This window comes from Typopeltis vanoorti, chromosome 8 (assembly GCF_054136105.1).
Source record: "Typopeltis vanoorti isolate ZY-2024b chromosome 8, IOZ_Tvanoo_1.0, whole genome shotgun sequence".
Classification (NCBI taxonomy): Eukaryota; Metazoa; Arthropoda; class Arachnida; order Uropygi; family Thelyphonidae; genus Typopeltis; species Typopeltis vanoorti.
The window spans coordinates 26,098,524-26,119,235 of NC_143556.1; the positions used below are offsets into that span (position 1 = coordinate 26,098,524).

General features: G+C 35.1%; 1 protein-coding gene across 1 annotated transcript in view; it reads right to left on the reverse strand.

The window, feature by feature from the left end:
• Positions 1-3,610: 3,610 nt before the first annotated feature.
• Prosbeta6 (proteasome beta6 subunit) overlaps positions 3,611-20,712 on the reverse strand; it is a 65,880-nt gene continuing 48,778 nt past the window's right edge. Inside the window, exons 5-6 of the mRNA XM_090397159.1 lie at positions 16,399-16,505; positions 3,611-5,772 (exon numbers count right to left, since the gene is read on the reverse strand). Of these exons, the coding sequence (XP_090253285.1) occupies positions 5,587-5,772; positions 16,399-16,505 (293 nt within the window). The 3' untranslated portion in view covers positions 3,611-5,586. The remainder of the gene's footprint in view (positions 5,773-16,398; positions 16,506-20,712) is intronic.

Below are 20,712 nucleotides of genomic sequence, written 5' to 3' on the forward strand. Positions count from 1 at the left end.
GAAAGGCAATATATCTATTCCTTACATAAGTACTGTTTCACACAAATTAGCAAAGGTTCTAAGAAAATACAATATCAGAACCTTGTTCACTCCACTTCCAAAGATCCGTTCCTTAATTAGCCACCCAAAACCTTGTCATCATCAACTCAAATACCCTGGTGTATATAAAATATTATGTGACTGCGATATTCCTTATTTCAGACAGACAGACAAATCTGTCGAAATGCGTATGGAAGAACATGAGGGACATTACTTACAAGAGACAGCGAGCGAGTGCATTATCAAGTCATATCCTTTTCTCGGCTAATCCTAATGATGAAAAAAACCAAAGTCACAAAGTCTGCTGGGAAAAATCTACTAACATCTTCCGTTGCAGTGACGAAATAGAGAGAAAAATTGTGGAATCTAGAGAAATCATCTTCAATCCTGTTCATCTAAATAGCAACTTAAGCTACAACCTCCCAGATAGTCATTCAGCTGTAATCATGTACTGGCGTTCACGTGATGCAGCAAATACGCACGCTCCCAACAATGAAACAAACGAAAGAACAGCTTCAAATACAACTACAACGTTTTCATGCTAATTATGTATAAATACTGTCTGTGTTGTTCATTGTCTTTTAACCCTCAATGTTTAGTGTTTTTTTCTTTTATGACGTCACCTGAAGAAAGCTGTTACAGGCCGAAACTAGTAGTGTGTTTATATTAAAACCTTTTTACTTAAATCTCGGTTCTAGTCATTTAATCCTTCATAAAACTATGTATGTTAACCGAGTCAATGATCATTGTCATATATACAGGGTGTTCGGGATAAATTTGACATATTTATAATTAATTATATTTTTCCGTAAGTTACATGTATTAACACACACTTCTCTTCATTTAAAAGTTTGGACCCTTCTTCATTCATATACAAGATGTCAGAAAGGATGGATAGCTGGAACCCACCTGAATCATGGAAGAGAATAACTTGTATCATGATGATTCGTGCCCGCCATCAAAATAAGGATATTACGACTGCTGCCCAATGCTCCCTGAATACAGTAAAAACAATCAGGCATGAACTAGAGACTTGCAATGGTGACTACGAGGATGTAGCAAGAAGAAAGATCCCTAGCAGACGATCTGATTGCGTTCGTACAGCAGAATTCCTCGCAAATCTGCAGGAACAGGTGTTGAAGAACCCTGGCATTGGAATTCGGGCTTTGTTCGTGGAGTTGCTAACTGTAGTCAAGCCCTGGATAACAAAGGTAGCCAATGGTAGGCCGTATGTATGGCAGCAGGATTCGGCCCCTTGCCACACCTCTGGGAAAAGTCAAAAATGGTTGTCTGAAAATTTCTACGACTTCATCAGTCCAAATGTTTGGCCTCCAAACTCCCCAGACCTTAACCCCATGGATTATTTTGTATGGGGTGCAGTTGAAAAAGACACCAATCGCACTTCCAGTAATACAAAAGCCCAGTTAATGGATAAAATTAAAAGTTTTTGCGGCCCTTCCCAGGGAGACTGTAGCATCAGCTTGTTCGAGGTTCCGAAGCAGAATTGAAGCTGTGATCGATGCTAATGGTGGTTATTTTGAGTAAATCTTGTTGATAGTATTGTAATTAACTCTGCCTGTAATGTTTTTTTGTCAATTCATTAAATTTAATAGATACAAAGAAGATTTTCTTTTTCCTTACGAAACTGTCAAATTTATCCCGAACACCCTGTATATATATATATGTGTGTGTGTGTACTCTACACAATCATCTGGAATTCGTTCGTCCTACTGAACTACAGTGAAGCCACTGCAAATCTTTTAACCTCCATACTTGGGCATTTCTGATCTGATCGAATATCTACTCCTGCTGCCTTTCCACATTTCTAGAATTTTGATGGATTTTTCTACTTCAATTATGATTATGTATTCCTGATTGCATGCCTGTTGAGTGTTTTTTTTTTTTTTACCAGTGCTATCAAGGATATCCTTTTCTCGATTTTTTTGCCACCTTTATCTTCTCTAATTCCCTTTACAGCACTTTTTCCTCAATTTCTGAGCTTTTTCAACTACCTCCAGAATATCTTGCACCTTCTTCATATTTATTTTCTATATTCTTACCGAAGTCTTCGCATGACTTTTGTCTAGCTAGTTTTATAGTGTTTAGCTTTCTCAGATTTGTCTCAGTATTTTGTAAGAGCACAAGCTGACTTATTCTTCAGAAACTTTCGATGTTTTCTTGTTTTCCTTCACTGCCTCTTTAAATTCCTGTGTATGGAAGGAGTTCTACATGGTGTTCTGATTTTTCTATCTTTGCAGACAACCTCACGTCTCTCGATGGCTGAATCAATATTTTCTTCAGGATTTGCCACTGAATCTCCAAGGTTTGGTTCCTCTTCTCAAACTCTCATTTTTGTGAATGTTTGTGTATTTTAATCTACAGTTCACATCTGAGAGCAGGTGAACTTTTATTCTCTTTAAAACTTTCTTACATGTTCTTCTTTTCAATATGAAATTCAATTTTATCCTGCTCAAGACTAAATGGGGATCACTACCAATTTCAAATCCTCTGTGCACTCTAGTGTCCTGCACCAGTGAGAAAACATCACTATCAACAATAACAGAGAATTTGTGCACATTTTATGTTGGAACATTGTGTTAATAAAAACCAGTCCATATCCTGAGCAGAAATCCAAGAGGTATTTGCCATTAATATTAGCTTTACTCTTTTCTGCAAATATTTCTGTCTGACAATTCTTTCCTACTCTGCTATTTAGATCTACAAGGACCAACTTTTCTTTTTTCATTGTTGCTTTCTTTAAAGCCTTAAAAAATACCTCCACTACTACCTTAGTAGAACCATAGGTACAAATAAGTCTCATTGACCAGTTCCCCATTCTGATATTTGTCCACACCACTCTACTTGATATTGCCTGCAATTCAAGATTATCCTTGTATGTAATGTGTTGAATACTATAGCTGCTCCTTTTCTGTGATTGTCATTGCCTGAATATAACATTTTGTATTTATTGCTTGGGAAGATCTCACCAGTTTTTGTCTTTTTAGTTCAGTCACCCCCTATTACATCAATCTGGTATTTATCCAATTCCTCAGCCAGCTCCATTTCTTTGCTATTCAGGCTTCTTATGTTGATAGTTCTGATCCTGAACTTTGGTGATGTTGAGTTGGGATGTGTTTTAGGATTTGTTCCAGTAGCTGACTTTTTGTCCTTGTTTCCTGGCAACAACAATGTTGAAACAGATGCAGATTGACAGTTATAAATGACACAGAAGACACTAATGCAAATTACTTCATGAACTTATTTTATGCAGCAATGAAGATATAAAATTGCATCAGTATGGTGATGATCATATAACTTTAATGAAATATAAATTTGATGTTAGTCTTCCACTGTATATGCTAAATGGTTATTTAAACATTCTCTGAAAAGATATAAGGCTTGTCGATACTTTAAAAGTTTTAAACAAAAATTGATTGGCAACAGTTAGGGGAAATATAATTTGCATAATAACTTATGACACCAGTAGGTAATTACTAATAAAGGATGCATATGAAGTCATGCATCTTGAATTTTTAATAACTTTACTTCTATATAAAATAAATACACAAAAGCAATGGCAGGAATTTATTTACTATCAATATTTAAATAATGCTGTTAAAGATTCATTGTTCCCATTTCTTTTACTTTCCAGATAATAAACTATACACTATTTGGATAGCTTTAATTCAAGAAAAGGTACGATCAATCTTGTTTAGCCATGCTGAGCCCATATCATATGTAAGATAATTTAGGACGACTCTTTACAAAGCACCTCATGGAAATTCATTTACAAACTGGATCCATTAATGATAAGTCAGTAACTGGAAGATTGTGGGTAAATGATGAGGCTATGTTGTCTGTAGAGCATGCTGTTACAGACAGTCTACAAAAATCAATCAATGAATTTCATTTCATTTCAAAGTATTCCAGAACAACAGTTCACAAAATTCTCAAAACCAAACTACAGTAGCAAGTCCATATGATTCAGATCTACCAACTGTTGTTGAAAAACGTGACCATGCAAGAAAGGCTTCATTGGAATTAAGTATTCCTAGAGCAACAGTTCACTAAATTCTATCAGTAAGTGCACAAGATTAACTGCAACAAATGTTGCTAGAAAAAGACTATAATGCAAGAGTAGTTTTCAGCCATCATTTTAATCATGAAGTAGAAAATAATGTCTCATTTGATGATAATTTGTTTAATGATAAACCAACATTTCACATTAGGGTCAAGGTAAATAACCAACATAATTGCTATATTTGGAGGACAGAGAAACCGCATGAAATTTAGGAACATCAAAGTGATTCTCATACATTAAATGTCTGGTGTACTCTAGGAAATCATCATTGGTCTTATTTTTTTGAAGGGACTGTTGTGAATGGTGAGGGTTATTTGAACAAGTGGCAGAATTACCTTATTCTTAAACTGAAGTGATCAGGTACAATTAGTAAGATGGGAGGAGAGGGGGGGGGGCATCATGCTACTTTGCCCACAACATTCAAGAATTTTCAAATGAGGTCGCTCATAACAGATGAATGAGAAGAGGTGGGCCAATTCCCTACACACCTCTATCTCACTCTGTAAATGATCATGCTAAGATAACGAATGTGATCAGTGCCATAATTCCAACAAACATAACTACAATAACATGTTTAGTGAACTATGAAATCGTGCTGTGCTTTGTAAAAAGTGGATATGTTGAAAACTAATAACAATTAAATATCCAAAATAATCCTAAATAAATATCCTTTCTCTTGTATCTTGCAGATTGTTTATATCTTATATAGATGTGCAGTTATCAAAAATTCAAACTGTACAAGGACATTATAGACACCCTACATTTCTTTATTTAAAAAATAAAATAAAATGAGCTTCTGTAGTTCAGTCAGTAACAATGAATCCTTTCAGTAGGGTCTGAATTCTGTCGACAACATGAATTTCTATTAGGATTTTTCATCAAATACAGAAAAATTGACCAGGAAATACATAAAACTTATAGAGATAACATTAAGTGCCCTATCAGAATTAATTGTTTCTATAAAGCCAACTACTGATTAAATGTGTATGAATAAACAATAGGAAATATCACAGACAAGTTGGAATTATAAAACACAATGAAATATAAAGTAGGGATTATTCTGCCCCTCCAATTAGGTCAGATAATTGAGCACTATACTTTTATATTATGAAACCATGATATTAAAATGATGTTTTTGTTTTAAATGACTGTGGAAGGATGCATGTGTATTATATAATTTCTGAGAACATGTTTATTAGATATAACATTTGTGAAAAGTGGAGGTGGCATCTGAAAATAGTTACAGATAAACCGCTTTTATCGCACAGACTAAGTATTTACAATTAAATCCAATAACATATGGGTTTTCCAAACAAATGAAAATTTTATCTGAAGTATCTCTATCTAGAAGGTTTATTACAAATACTGTTTTTGGTTGTTAGTTGCTCTGTATTTTAACTTTTCTTACAGATTAAATTATAAGATATAAAACATGGATGAAAATTCCAAAGACTGGAATTGAATGTTTAATCTTTTCTTAATGGGAAGTGATCTTCTATTATCCCATCTTTTGTTATGATATTCATTACAATGCCATCTCCAGTATAGATATCTCTTTCTGCTGCTGAAATGAAAACATCTTTGATTATATTGATAGCTCTTTCCTTGGTGAGGGCTACTGGAGCAACACCTTCCATGTTCTTAAATCCAATCTGAAAAGAAGCAAAAATTAAAAAAATGCACACAATTATTTCATGCACATTAGGCAAAAATATATTCCATATTCACAATTTCATTTCCTATCCAGAAAATATAACACCAATCAAGTTTCGACTTCCCTACACTATTGCAAAGCAGAGCATTACATTGGAAAGGCATTATCATATAAATTAAATGCAGATGTGAATATGGAATTCATAATCCTTTTTTTAGATAACCTACTGGGCCAGTGTATTAGATAACCCAGGGGTGGCCAACCTATGGTGAATGCACCAAAAGTGGTGAATCGAATCCCAAGATAACACAAAGTAAGCCTATTTATGCAAAATATACTAACCAAAAACCAATTTGAAGAAAAACAACTACAACTTAGTCATTATATTTAATGATTTTATTGTTTCGTGCACATTCACTTGTTTTATCTTGAGGCACCAAGTTGTTAGCAACAGCGGTGCATCACAGGTTTATGTTAGTCAGTTTACAACTGATACTCAGGCACCACAGAGTTGTGATTTGTTTGTCCTTTGTAAACATTTGCAGTTTTGTACTTTTTCGAAAATTAAGCCTTGCTTTTATATTCAGTTATCCATCACAGTACAAAAGAAAAACAGAATGTAATAATAAGCGTAAATTCAATGAACAATGAGAAAATTAGTTCTTATTTATAGCAAATCCATCAGGAAAACACTTTCTCACATAATAAAAGACATGATCTTAACAGACACTAAAAAACACATCAGACTAAAATAGAAGGAAAACTGAAGCTAGTGCTTTGGTCAGAGTTATGGAGAGAATATGTGATTAAGAAAAAGGAAGAAATCACAAGAAGAAAGACAAAATATGTTTATTAAAAGCAGTTATGAAAGTTATGAAATTTTGGCAATGACAGAAGCATCCTATGAAATTGTTAAGCTTTGTCCCCAAATATTTGCTAGATATAGTGTTGATAAAAATATCAAAAGGAAAGTAGAAGAAATGGCTCTGTCAAAGCAAACAGTTATTACAAGATGCATCAAAGGACTTTCTCATGATGTATCTGAGGAACTGAAAGACCTTGTCCATGCTTGTACTTTCTTTTCTTTACCTTTAGATGTATTTGCTGATATATGCAATGTAGCTCAGTTAAGCATTTTTATAAGTGGAATCGAATGTTAAATTTGAAGCATGTTATGTTACTGATTGTGAAAAGTGTGAATAAAATTCGAGCAAGAAGATTAAACAGAAGAGAATTTAGAGAATACTGTGAAATTCAGATTCGAAATATGCCGATCTTCTTCATTGTGAGGTGCGCTTACTTTCTAGAGGACAGGTTGAGTAGATTTTGGATACTGAAAAATACTCTTCATAATTTTCTAGAAGAGAAAAATGAGCTGCATGAGGAGAGCCCTTTTATGTGATAACAATTGGCTGTTTGATTTAGCATTTTTAGTTGATCTTACCAGTCATCTCAATGATCTAAATTTAAAACTGCAGGAAAAGAACAAATGATTTCCTAGCTTAGTAAATGATATCAATGCATTCAAAGATGAAGTTAAAACTGTTTACCTCTCAGTTAGAAAATGAGGATTTCAGCCAGTTTCCACACTTAAAAGAACTGAAGACAATGGCAATTTTACAAAATATATCGAGTCAGCTGAAAATCGTTTTCGTGATTTTGCTAAAGAAGAGAACTGCATACTTGCATTTATAAACCCATTTTTACTTAGTGAACAAAAATTTATGAAGATGCCTAGTAACATGCAAATGGAACTTATTGACTTCAAAAAATTCATTACTGAACATGATTGATGAGCTTCACTCAGTCCCAAATGCTTCTAATATGATTAATTTCCAGCAATGATTACCCTGAGAGCATTTTCCAGAATTAAGAAAATTTGCCCAGAGTTCTAGCTGTCATTTCAGAATGATGTACAGATGTAAACAAGCATTTTCAGCCATGAAACAGATTTAAAACAAGTGAAATTGCAACTGACTGAATTCAAATTTGAACAATTCTGTGATGCTTTCAGTAAGTAATTTAACTCCAAACATTAAAAGCTTGGTGAAATCAAAAAAGACTAAAAGTCTAATTAAGGTAAGTAATGTTTATCTTGTTTTTATATTAAATCAATATATCATGTCTATATTAACATTTTTAGAGGGAGTTTTTAAGGTACAAGAGGTGTATGGTGCATCTGAACTCTTATGTGAAAAAATTGGTGCATGGAACGTAAAAGGTTGGCCTTCACTAAGATAACTTATTCAATAATAGCAACTCTTCGAAACCTCAGAAGAACTTCAATTCAGGGTAAAAACAACTCAGATTCAAATGATGGCAGAGCCCTGTTAAACAGCCCATTATATCACATCCACAAGATGGTAAACTTGAGCATCTGTGGGATGTGATAGTATTGATGAACATTAATAGTAAAGCCACTGTTGTGGCTTTACTATTTAAGGTCTATCTGATAAATAACAAATTTCAATCTTGAATAAGGCACAAATTATATTAAAGCCCAACTCTTTCTTTCATTAGATTAAATAAAAAAACATTCTTCATCATCATCATCATCAAATTCCTGACATGTACCCTCAAGGGGTGTACAGGATATGATAGTACTACATGAAAAAAATTACATCATTACTAACTTCCTATCTACAATTTTCCTCCAAATCAGTCTGTTACTTGTCAAGACTCCAACATTATCAGATCTTATATTTCTATCGTCTAAGGCACTTTGTACCGTATCAATCCACCTACATCTTGGTCTTCCTCTGGGTCGTTTTCATGCCAACCTGACAGAGAACACTTGTTTTGCTAATCGTTCCTCGCCCATTCTGTTTAAGTGACCATATCACCTGAGATTAGTTCTGCTAACGAATTCCTGGATGTTGACGATGTCAAGTTCTTTCCTAATATCCTCGTTTTTAATATGATATTGCCATTGATACCATCTGCTCACGCCTATAATATTTCTCAGGACTCTCATATCTGCGGTCTCTAGTCTTTGGTCAAGTGTTTTACTTCTGACCCAGCTCTCAGATCCATAAGTTAAAACTGGTTTGAACACTGTCTTGTATATAACTAATTTAGTGTTCCGACTAATTTCTCTCTTATTCCATACGAATTTATTCAATTGACTTCCTACCATAACAGCTTTGTTGATTCTGTTGTCTATTTCTATATTTAATTTACCATCTTCAGAAAAAATTGTTCCTAAGTAGCTGAAATGTTTCACTTGTTCCACAGGTTCTCCATTCAAAACACAGTTGACATTTTCAACGATTCTACTATTTTCATTGTCTTTGTCTTTTTATTGCTGAGCTTCATACCATATCTATTACAACAGTTAATCAATTTAGTCAGGGAAACTTGTAGCAGATTTATTTAGAAGTATAACATCATCCGCATAAAGCAAAGAGCTGACATTAACATCTCCAATTCTGATATCATGTTTAATACCACTTTCCTTCATAATGTGATCCATATAGATAATGAATAACAGAGGGGAAAATGTACATCCCTGTCTCACACTAGATTTAACATTAAACCATCTTCCTGTACTTCCTTCAATTCTAACTGCTGACATTTCAACTCAAGTAAAGACTAAGTATTGCTTGATATAATGTCCCACTGACACCATATAACTGTAGCGTATTGAATAGCTTCTCTCTTGGCACCATGTCATATGCTTTTCCAAATTGACAAAATTTAAATACAGATCTCTGTTATACACCCATGCTTTCTCGACTATTTGTCTTAAAGTGAAGATCTGATCCCGACAGCCTCTATTTGGATTGAATCCAGCTTGTTCTTCACCGAGCTTTTCTTCCACAATTCTTCTCAACCGTTTCTCAAGTATACTTGCATAGATCTTGCCAGGAACACTCAGTAGGGAAATACCTCTGTAATTCTCACATTCAGTTTTATTTCCATTTTTATATATGGGTACTATGAGAGCTCTACTCCAATCATCAGGAATTTCTGAACTATGGAGTGCAGCCACTGTAAGACTTTTATACCATCATACTTCAGCATTTCTGGTCGAATATCATCTACTCCTGCTGCCTTTCCACATTTCAAGCCTTTGATGGCTTTTTCTACTTCAAGTATGGATATGTATTCCTGACTGCATGCCTGGTCAGTGTTTTTTACCACTCTGCCGTCATCACTGCTTGTTTCATTTAGCAGTTTTTCAAAGTAATTACTCCATACTTCAAGGATATCTTTTTCTCCCGTTTTCATGTCACCTTTATCATCTCTAACTCCTTTTACAGCACTCTTTCCTTCATTCCTAATCTTCTTCAACAACCTCCAGAATATTTTGCCACCTTCTTGATATTTATTTTCTATATTCTTGCCAAAGTCCTCCCATGACTTTTGTTTAGCTAGTTTTACACAGTGTTTAGCATTCTTGTATTTGTCTCTGTATTTTCTAAGAGCACAAGCTGACTTATTTGCCTGGAACTTTTGATATGCTTTCTTCTTTTGTCCACCAGGGAGTTCTGATTTTTTTTATTCTTGCAGATAACCTCACCACATGCCTCTCTGGCAGAATCAATCAATGTTTTCTTCAGATTTGCCAGTGAATCTGCAAGGTTTGATTCCTGTTCTCAAACTCTTTCATTTTTTCTTCAATAATCTTTGTGTATTTTAGTCTACAGTTCACATCTGAGAGCTGCTCGACTTTTATTTGCTTTAAAACTTTCTTACATGTTATACTTTTCAATATGAAATTCAATTTTATCCTGCTCAAGACTAAATAGTGATCGCTTCCAATTTCAAATCCTCTGTACACTCTGGTGTCCTGCATCAGGGAGAAAACATCACTATCAACAATAACATAGTCAATGAGACTTTTCTTATTCCTTGCCTCTTCTCTCCATGTGAATTTGTGCACATTTTTATGTTGGAACATGGTGTTAGTAATAACCAGTCCATGTCCTGAGCAGAAATCCAACAGATATTTGCCATTTTTATTAGCTTTGCTCTTTTCTCCAAATTTTCCCAAAATATTTTTTTATGTCTCGCAATCATTTCCTACTCTGCTATTTAGATCCCCAACAAGGACCAACTTTTCCTTTTTCATTGTCTCAGTTGCTTTTTTTTTATGCTTCAAAAAATTCCTCCACTTCTACCTTAGTAGAACCTTCTGTGGGGCCATAGGCACAAATAAGTCTCATTGTCCTGTTCCCCATTCTCATATTTGCCCACATTACTCTACTTGAGACTGACTGCCATTCAAGAAGATTAGCCTCGTTTTTTGTGTTGCATACTATGGCTACTCCTTCTTTTCCTTGATTGTCATTTCTTGAATATAACATTTTGTATTTATTGCTCAGAAAGATCTCACCAGTTTTGGTCTTTTTTGTTTCAGTCACCCCTATTATCTCGATCTGGTACTTATCTAATTCCTCAGCTAGCTCCATTTCTTTGCCATTCAGGCTTCTTACATTGATAGTACCGATCTTTAACTCTGGTGACGTTGAGTTGGGGTTTGTTTTCAGATTTGTTCCAGTAGCTGACTTTTTGCTGTTCAACCTGGTTCCCTGGCGAAAACAACGGGGGCCTTGTTTAACCGGGCGACGCTCCAGCGGCATGAAATTTTGTCATGTTGTACCATCATATTTTATTTTGGTTTAACCAATAAGAATACAAATTGGTCGGCTAAATCCCAAATTTCCAGCCCATCCTCGTTCGTTCAGTATCCAAGTAGATACCCAACGGGGTGCACCACGAGAAGGTGAGGAATGGACATTAGGTCAGAAGCCCTCGTCGGTTCTCCGCATTCCTTTAAAGGCTATGTGGAGGTCTCCTCTCAGTTATACAGCTTTCACCCTTAAATATCCTATTTTCTTTGAACATTCATCTTTGAAAATAATTTATGTGAAATGTTTACATTATTACTAACTTCGTACCAACAATTTTCCTAGAAATTAAAGCAGTGGCTTTCTTGAGGCCACTTCAAATTTGAATGAGTCTTTACTTAATAAACTTAGGGAAGTTACTACATTAAATTATTGTATTTTTATTTTATATATTTATTTAAATCATCTGCTAATGTCTTTTATTCCCTTGCAGTATAGGTGAGGCCATTTTAATCACAGATGACCAGCTATCTGTGATTGGCCACTCAAGACTATCGCTAATTATAAAGACCACCCAATAAAGACATGGCAGTGAAGTGCTGCCATTAAGTGGTCCTAACACTATAATAATTGTCTGGAATAATCTGGGTTCTGTGGTCATTTTTCTTGAGTTTCCGGAAGGGAAAAACTACCTGATCATGCCAGAGATAGACTAACTCAGGAACTGGTCCAAGAAAGGCTTAGAAAAAGTTCCTGTAGTCAGCGAATATAATTGAACCTAGATAATTCTTCAGACAGCCTAGCACTGTTGAGTTCATATGAAACTTCCACTGAGTTACACAGGCTCTTTTTTTTTTGTGCTGGTGAATTTATATACCAGATAAATATATTAGTCATTAAAATTATTTCCTCTCCCCTTCACTGTAGATCATCATCATCAAATTCCTGACATGTACCCTCAAGGGGTATACAGGATATGATAGTACTACATAAAAAATTTACATCATTACTAACTTCCTATCTACAATTTTCCTCCAAATCAGTCTGTTACCTGTCAAGACTTCAACATTATCAGATCTTATATTTCTATCGTCTAAGGCACTCTGTACCGTATCAATCCACCTTTATCTTGGTCTTCCTCTGGGTCATTTTCCTGCCAACCTGACAGAGAACACTTGTTTTGCTAATCTTTCTTTGCCCATTCTGTTTAAGTGACCATACCACCTGAGATTAGCTCTGCTAACGCATTCCTGGATGTTGACACTGTCAAGTTCTTTCCTAATATCCACGTTTTTAATATGATATTGCCATTCATGCAATCTGTTCATGCCTCCAATCTTTCTCAGGACTCTCATATCTGCGGTCTCTAGTCTTTGGTCAAGTGTTTTACTTGTGACCCAGCTCTCAGATCCATAAGTTAAAACTGGTTTGAACACTGTCTCTTGTATACAGCTAATTTAGTGTTCCGATAATTTCTCTCTTATTCCATATGAATTTATTCAATTGACTTCCTACCATAACAGCTTTGTTCATTCTGTGTCTATTTCCATATTTAAATTACCATCTTCACTAAAAATCGTGCCTAAGTAGCTGAAATGTTTTACTTGTTCCAGAGGTTCCCCATTCAAAACACAGTTGACATTTTCAACGATTCGACTATTTTCATTGTCTTTGTCTTTTTATTGCTGAGCTTCATACCATATCTATTACAACAGTTAATCAATTTAGTCAGGGAAACTTGTAGCAGATTTATTTAGAAGTATAACATCATCCGCATAAAGCAAAGAGCTGACATTAACATCTCCAATTCCGATATCATGTTTAATACCACTTTCCTTCATAATGTGATCCATATAGATAATGAATAACAGAGGGGATAATGTACATCCCTGTCTCACACTAGATTTAACATTAAACCATCTTCCTGTACTTCCTTCAATTCTAACTGCTGACATTTCAACTCAAGTAAAGACTAAGTATTGTTTGATATAATGCCCCATTGACACCATATAACTGTAGCATATTGAATAGCTTCTCTCTTGGCACCTTGTCATATGTCTTTTCCAGATCAATAAAATTTAAATACAGATCTTTGTTATATTCCCATGCTTTCTCGACTATTTGTCGCAAAGTGAAGATCTGATCCTGACAGCCTCTATTTGGCCTGAATCCAGGTTCTTCTTCACCCAGCTTTTCTTCCACAATTCTTCTCAACCGTTTCTCAAGTATACTTGCATAGATCATGACAGGAACACTCAGGAGGGAAATACCTCTGTAATTCTCACATTCAGTTTTATTTCCCATTTTATATATGGGTACTATTAGAGCTCTACTCCAATCATCAGGAATTCGTCCCCCTGTCCAGGCCTTCTGAACTATGGAGTGCAGCCACTGTAAGACTTTAAAAACAGCATACTTCAGCATACTCCTGTTGCCTTTTCACATTTCAAGCCTTTGATGGTCTACTTGAAGTATGGATATGTATTCCTAACTGTATGCCTGTTGAGTGTTTTTTACCACTGTACTATCATTGCTTGTTTCATTTAGCAATTTTTCGAAGTAATTACTCCATACTTCAAGGATATCTTTTCCCCCCTGCTTTCATGTCAACTTTATCAGCTCTAACTCCTTTTACAGCATGCTTTCCTCCATTTCCATTTCTTCAACAACCTCCAGAATATCTTGCCACCTTCTTGATATTTCATTTCTATGTTCTTTGCCAAAGTCCTCCCATGACTTTTGTTTAGCTAGTTTTACACACTGTTTAGCTTTCTTACATCTGTCTCTGTATTCTCTAAGAGCACAAGCTGACTTATTTGCCAGGAACTTTTGATATGCTTTCTCCTTTTCCTTCACTGCCTTTTTAAATTTTTGTGTCCACCATGGAGTTCTGATTTTTCTATCCTTGCAGACAACTTCACGATGCCTCTCTAGCTGAATCAATCAGGGTTTTCTTCAAGGTTTGCCACTGAATCTCCAAGATTTGGTTCTTGTTCTCAAACTCTTTCATTTTTTCTTCAATGATCTTTGTGTATTTTAGACTACAGTTCACATCTGAGAGCTGCTCAACTTTTATTCGCTTTAAAACTTTTTTACATGTCATTCTTTTTAATATGAAATTCAATTTTATCCTGCTTAAGACTAAATAGTGATCACTTCCAATTTCATATCTTCTGTATACTCTGGTGTCCTGCACCAGGGAGAAAACATAACTATCAACAATAACATAGTCAATGAGACTTTTCTTATTTCTTGCCTCTTCTCTTCATGTGAATTTGTGCACATTTTTATGTTGGAACATGGTGTTAATAATAACCAGTCCATGTCCTGAGCAGAAATCCAACAGATATTTGCCATTATTATTAGCTTTGCTCTTTTCTCCAAATGTTCCCAAAATAGTTTTGTATGTCTGACAATCATTTTCTACTCTGCTATTTAGATCCCCAACAAGGACCAACTTTCCCTTTTTCATTGTGAAAGTTGCTTTTTCTAAAGCATCAAAAAATTCCTCCACTTCTACCTTAGTAGAACCTTTTGTGGGACCATAAGCACAAATAAGTCTCATTGTCCAATTCCCCATTCTGATATTAGCCTGCGTCACTCTACTTGAGACTGCCTGCCATTCAAGAAGAGCTTCGTATTTTGTGTTGAATACTATGGCTTCTTCTTTTCCTTGATTGTCATTGCCTGAATATAACATTTTGTATTTATTGCTCAGAAAGACCTCACCAGTTTTTTTTTGTTTCGGTCACCCGTATTATGTCAATCTGATACTTATTTAATTCCTCAGCTAGCTCCATTTCTTTGCCATTCAGGCTTCTTATGTTGATATTACTGATCCTTAACTTTGGTGATGTTGAGTTGGGGTGTGTTTTCAGATTTGTTCCAGTAGCTGACTTTTCGCTGCTCACCCTAGTTCCCTGGCGAAAACAACAGGGGCATTGTTTAACCGGGCGACGCCCAAGCCGACATGAAATTTTGTCATGTTGTACCATCATTTTGTATATTGGTTTAAGCCAATAAGAATACAATTTGGTCAGCTAAATCCCAAATTGCCAACTCATCCTCGTTCGTTCAGTATCCAGGTAGATACCCAACAGGGTGCACCAAGAGAAGGTGAGGATTGGACATTAGGTCAGAAGCCCTGGTCGGTTCTCCGCATTCCTTTAAAGGCTATGTAGAGGTCTCCTCTCAGTTATACAGCTTTGACCCTTAAGCACCCCTTTTACTGTAGATTTAGATGTTTAAAAACTGTCAATATTCCTATTGACAAGCAGAAACATGATGTGACAACACAGGTTCCAGTGATTATGCAGGAGTTCTACTCATGCTACATCACATTTCAGATTAGACATCTAAGTTTGCTCAAAATTTGACACTGTTTACCAAAAAAAAACATCTACATGAAACTTGCTAACATTTTGATGACTGAATAACTCCATGAAGAAAAAAATGTAATCAACATTGTCAAAAAGCATGCAAGATACCATACAAATACCATGAGCAAGGGTACTGCATCTGTAGGATTTCCATGGACAGAAACAAATAGACAAAATATACTTAATTTGTACACCCCAACAAGTCATGATGTAATTGCACTTCTTATTCATGTTGAATAACATGGATAAGAAGTGCAATTTGGTCTCACTATTTCACCCATCTCGGCCGGGAGAGAGGTTAATCAAACTAGAACAATCAGCCCGTCAAGAGTACTGTCTGCAATATAATCAAGCCATATGGCAATAATGTAATGTTTCTGATATCGTAAAAGAATTTTATTTATGATTGGATTTATGATGTAATTCTACAATTCTATAAACACTTCACTTTTGATGGCATAAAAATTCCTATAGCTGGTTAAAAAATTAACTTTTTTTTTTTTTGTATTGAAATTATCTTAAATGTTAGTAAAATGAATCCTTTTACAAAGGAATACCAAAAAGTGTAATATAACTTCATACAATGCCATGCATTATGCATTGATGTAACAACCAACATTACTTGCTCTTTCTAATCTGTTATTACATATTATATGCAATAATAAGCCATACTTGATTGTCAAGGAGAGGCTGCAAAAGGGCACTAGCAGATCCTCCTGATCGGTATTCAACACGTTCTGTATGACCAATAGGATCGTAACTGTATACACATCCATGACCTGTAACGAACAAAAAAAAAAAAAAAACTTTTATTTTATTTTTTAAATTCTGGTTCACACATAATTAAAGGAATAACTAATCTCAGTACCACACTTTTTTGGTGGGAAGGTATTAAAATATTTTAATGAAATTAATATAACGATATCAGTGTATATATTACAGAAATTGTGAAAATATAAATCAAAGAATTTTTGAATCACCATCAATCTAATGTTTCTAGTTGATGACATTTTTTTTTTATTCATTATAAAATACCAATAACAATATAGTTCAAATCCAGTTACATATATCATTAATTCTAAACTTTTTCATGACAAATGAATATAAACAGATGAAAAAGACTTCACTGAGAGATCTTTAAATAGCAAGTAAATATAGACTGCAGTTTTAAACAATAAGTTGCAAATAACAACCTGAAGTTTCACTGCCCATTACAATGAAAATCTGCACAACTTAAATTCCATCTTCCATTTGCATACTAGCCACCAAGGTATAATAGAACAACTGGATGAATGTATTTAGATGAAATTTAGTAGGACTACAGTAAAATTCATTATCATGTCATGGTAGGTTCAATACCTTTAAGATTTTATTATTTTCACCCTCACCATTCTGTTAATTGTCAGGCTAATGTAATCAGCCCTTAACATCTAAGGAAGCCTGAAGACTTTCATCCATCTATATCACAGTTTTGCTTTAGATCACTTCCCCTTTATTTTGGTATGAAATACTTCTTTTGCAAAGCAGTCAAATCTCATTATAGGTTATGCAACTATTATAGCTGCACATATCACTTTTTTTCTTTCTTTCTTATCCTACTTATAATTTTTTTCATATTCACTAGTCATTGCACAGCACACAATAAAAATGCATATTTTACGTGCCAAATCTTGATTTTTTTTTTTCTCCATAAAAATACTGATTTGAATCCATTCTTTAGACCACAGACAAAATTCAAAATGTATCCCTTGAAAAGGTGCTGGGTGGATGTTTGGGACAGTTTTTCCAGAGGCTATTATAATTATAACAGAGAAAGAATTTATTCCTGACCAATCAGAAGACAAATACATGACTAATTTTTCCATTATTAAATGATCAAAAGGTATTAGTCAGCATATCATTATGTAATATAATAGTATGCTTTAAACAGAATAAAAATTAAATAAACATATAGCTCCGCTACACTTCGTGAAGTGTAGCGGAGCTATATGTTAGAGCTTTGTTAGTGAGAAAGAATCAATCTGCAATTTACTGATGTATTTCTTAAACAGGTGCAGGCTGTAGTACTTGGGAAAAGATGATATATAGTGAAGGCTGTTCCAAAGAACATAGGTAGATAGAGCAAGAGAGGATGAAAAGTTGGTTTAAAGTTAAACCAACTTTTACACTTACAGATAAAGAAATCTGGAGTCTAAGAGGGTCATCTACACCCTCTGTCCAAAAAGAAACCGAATTTTTGATAGAAAATAAAACAGGCCAATTATAATTATTCGAATCATTTATTTCAATCAATATATTCTCCCTCAGCTTCGATACAGCATTTGGCACGGTCAATTAATTCATTAAATGAGTTTTTTTATATCAGTTTTTGGGATACCATTGAGGGTCGTGGTTACTGCAGCTTGAACGTTTTCAATGGCGTCGTATCACTTTCCTTTCATTGGCAAATGAAGTCAGGGGAAGAGAAAGAAGACACAGGGTGCTAAATCAGGTGAAAATACAGAGAGTGATCCAACACACAAACTTGGTTTTTGCTCAAAAACTGTCTCACAATGTTTGAACAATGAGATGGTGTATTATCATGCAAAAGTGACCAGCTGTCTACATCACGATATTCATGCTGTACGTGACGAATTCTCGCTATCAATCACTTCAAAACTTTGAGATAAAACTCACCATGGACCGTTTGGCAATGCAGAACAAATTCTTTGTGGATAATGCCCTTCAAATCATAGAAACACATCAGCATTGTCTTTACTTTTGACTTCTCCAAGCGACATTTTTTTCGGATGCCCCTCTTCTGATGGTCTCCACTCAGCACTCTGTTTTGGGCTCATACTCGAAACACCACATTTCGTCACCAGTAACGATCGTTTCAAGGAAGTTTGAGTCCTTACGAGCGGTTTTAATAAGGTCCATGCAGTGTTCAATTCGATACATTTTTTGGTCATCGGTCAACTTGTGGGGAACAAATCTCGAATTCAATTTACGAAGGCCCAAACTCTCAGTCAAAATGTTGTGCATGGTTGATTTCGGAATTCCCCAATTCATCTTCAATCAATCTCACGGACGATTTTGGGTTTTCTTTGATGAAATCACGCATGTTTTGGATGTTAACTTCGCTCAGTCCAGTTTTTGGATGGCCCGGCTTTTCATCGTCCTCAAGAGTCTCACGACCACTTTGAAATCGCTTAAACCACTCATAAACATGAGTACGGGATAAGCATTCATCACCGTATGCTTTTTGAAGCATTTGATGCTTTATAAAGTTTAACCAAAAGCCAATCATAGCTCTCTGTTTTAAACTAATTTTGGAATCCCCAATTCATCTTCAATCACTCTCACGGACGATTTCGGGTTTTCTTTGATGAAATCACGCACGTTTTGGATGTTAACTTCGCTCAGTCCAGTTTTTGGATGGCCCAGCTTTTTGTCATCCTCAAGCATCTCACGACCACTTCGAAATCGCTTAAACCACTCATAAACTTGAATACGGGAAAAGCATTCATCACCGTATGCTTTTTGAAGCATTTGATGCGTTATGGTAAACCTTTACCAAATTTAACACAAAAGTCAATCGCAGCTCTCTGTTTTAAACTCATTTTCTGACCATTCGTCAAAACACACCATCACTCTTGGCACTATAACTCGGCTTCTAAAGAAACAAGTCATAAACAGTTGACACAATACTAATGAAGGTTGCCACTTTCAACAACAAAAAGATACAACAGGTGGTGCCACTAGTTTCTTCTATTTTCGAAAAGTTCGGTTTCTTTTTGGACAGAGGGTGCTAAATAACATTAAGCATTCTTAGGGATAATATTAGGAAACAGGATGTAGTTCCAATAAGGCACTTTCAGTGAAGCTTCTATAAAAATTGCTGTAAGGAAGAAACAAAGTGATAAAATCTCAGACTTGTAGGCTGTTGAAGACCAATTGATATTTCACATTCCATACCATGCTTATTGTTACTATAGATGGCTTGAGGCTCCTGCATTTGCTGAATATCTGATTCCAGCAACACTTAAACAGTTGTGGCATTTATAACAGAATGTTATCCTCCTCAAGAGGATGGCCAGCTGTAGACTATGTGCAGCTAGAATGATAGTTAACATTAAAGGATATTAATCAAATATTCTGCATGCTGCAATAAAAGTGTTTCAGCTAAATGTAATTGGAAATCCTTAAGTTATATTACATTAGTCATTAATATAACCTTTTGTATATTTATGAACTCATGTGGTTCATATCGTACTATTATGCCTCCCTAATCTTCTTTTAATGGTCTTTGAAGAAGACGGCTAAAATAATCCTGTTACTGCATCCTACCTTGAGAATACAATGATATTTTATATACACACACACACACACACACACATACAGGGTGGTCATAATTAAAGAGGAGGTGTTCAGAGCCCTGTAGCAAAAAATGTATTGGACAAAATCCAACAAAACTTGGTGTAAGTATACTCAGGAACATGGGATTTTGATTTACAGAGGAAAAAAAAACAAAAACAAAAATTATAAAATTCTGCAACCAGCAGACAACTGATGCTAGAATCACTTGTCACGTGATTATGCAAGTATCACTTGATACTTGCATAATCTCACTGTTTATACTGACGTTGGTGGATATAAGGAAGACTGAAATGGATTTGCATCATTCCGATAAGCCTGAAGAGCTATGGATCTCACCTTACCAGAATGTGCATTGCTAGTCAAGCTTTACTACTGGTAATGCTAATGCGAATGTTATGAAAACATAGAGTGATTAGTTGTGCATTTCCCATAGCATGGCCACCTCATTCAGCTGACCTCAACCCCTGCAACTTTTGGTTGTGGATCCATCTATAATGCATGGTGTATGAAGGCCATGTTCCTGATTTAGCAACCTTCGAAGACAGAATAATGCAGCATGTGAGACAAATCGATACAGATGTGTTGTGTTCTGCTGCAGAAAATGTCATTGACAGAATGCAGTTCTTA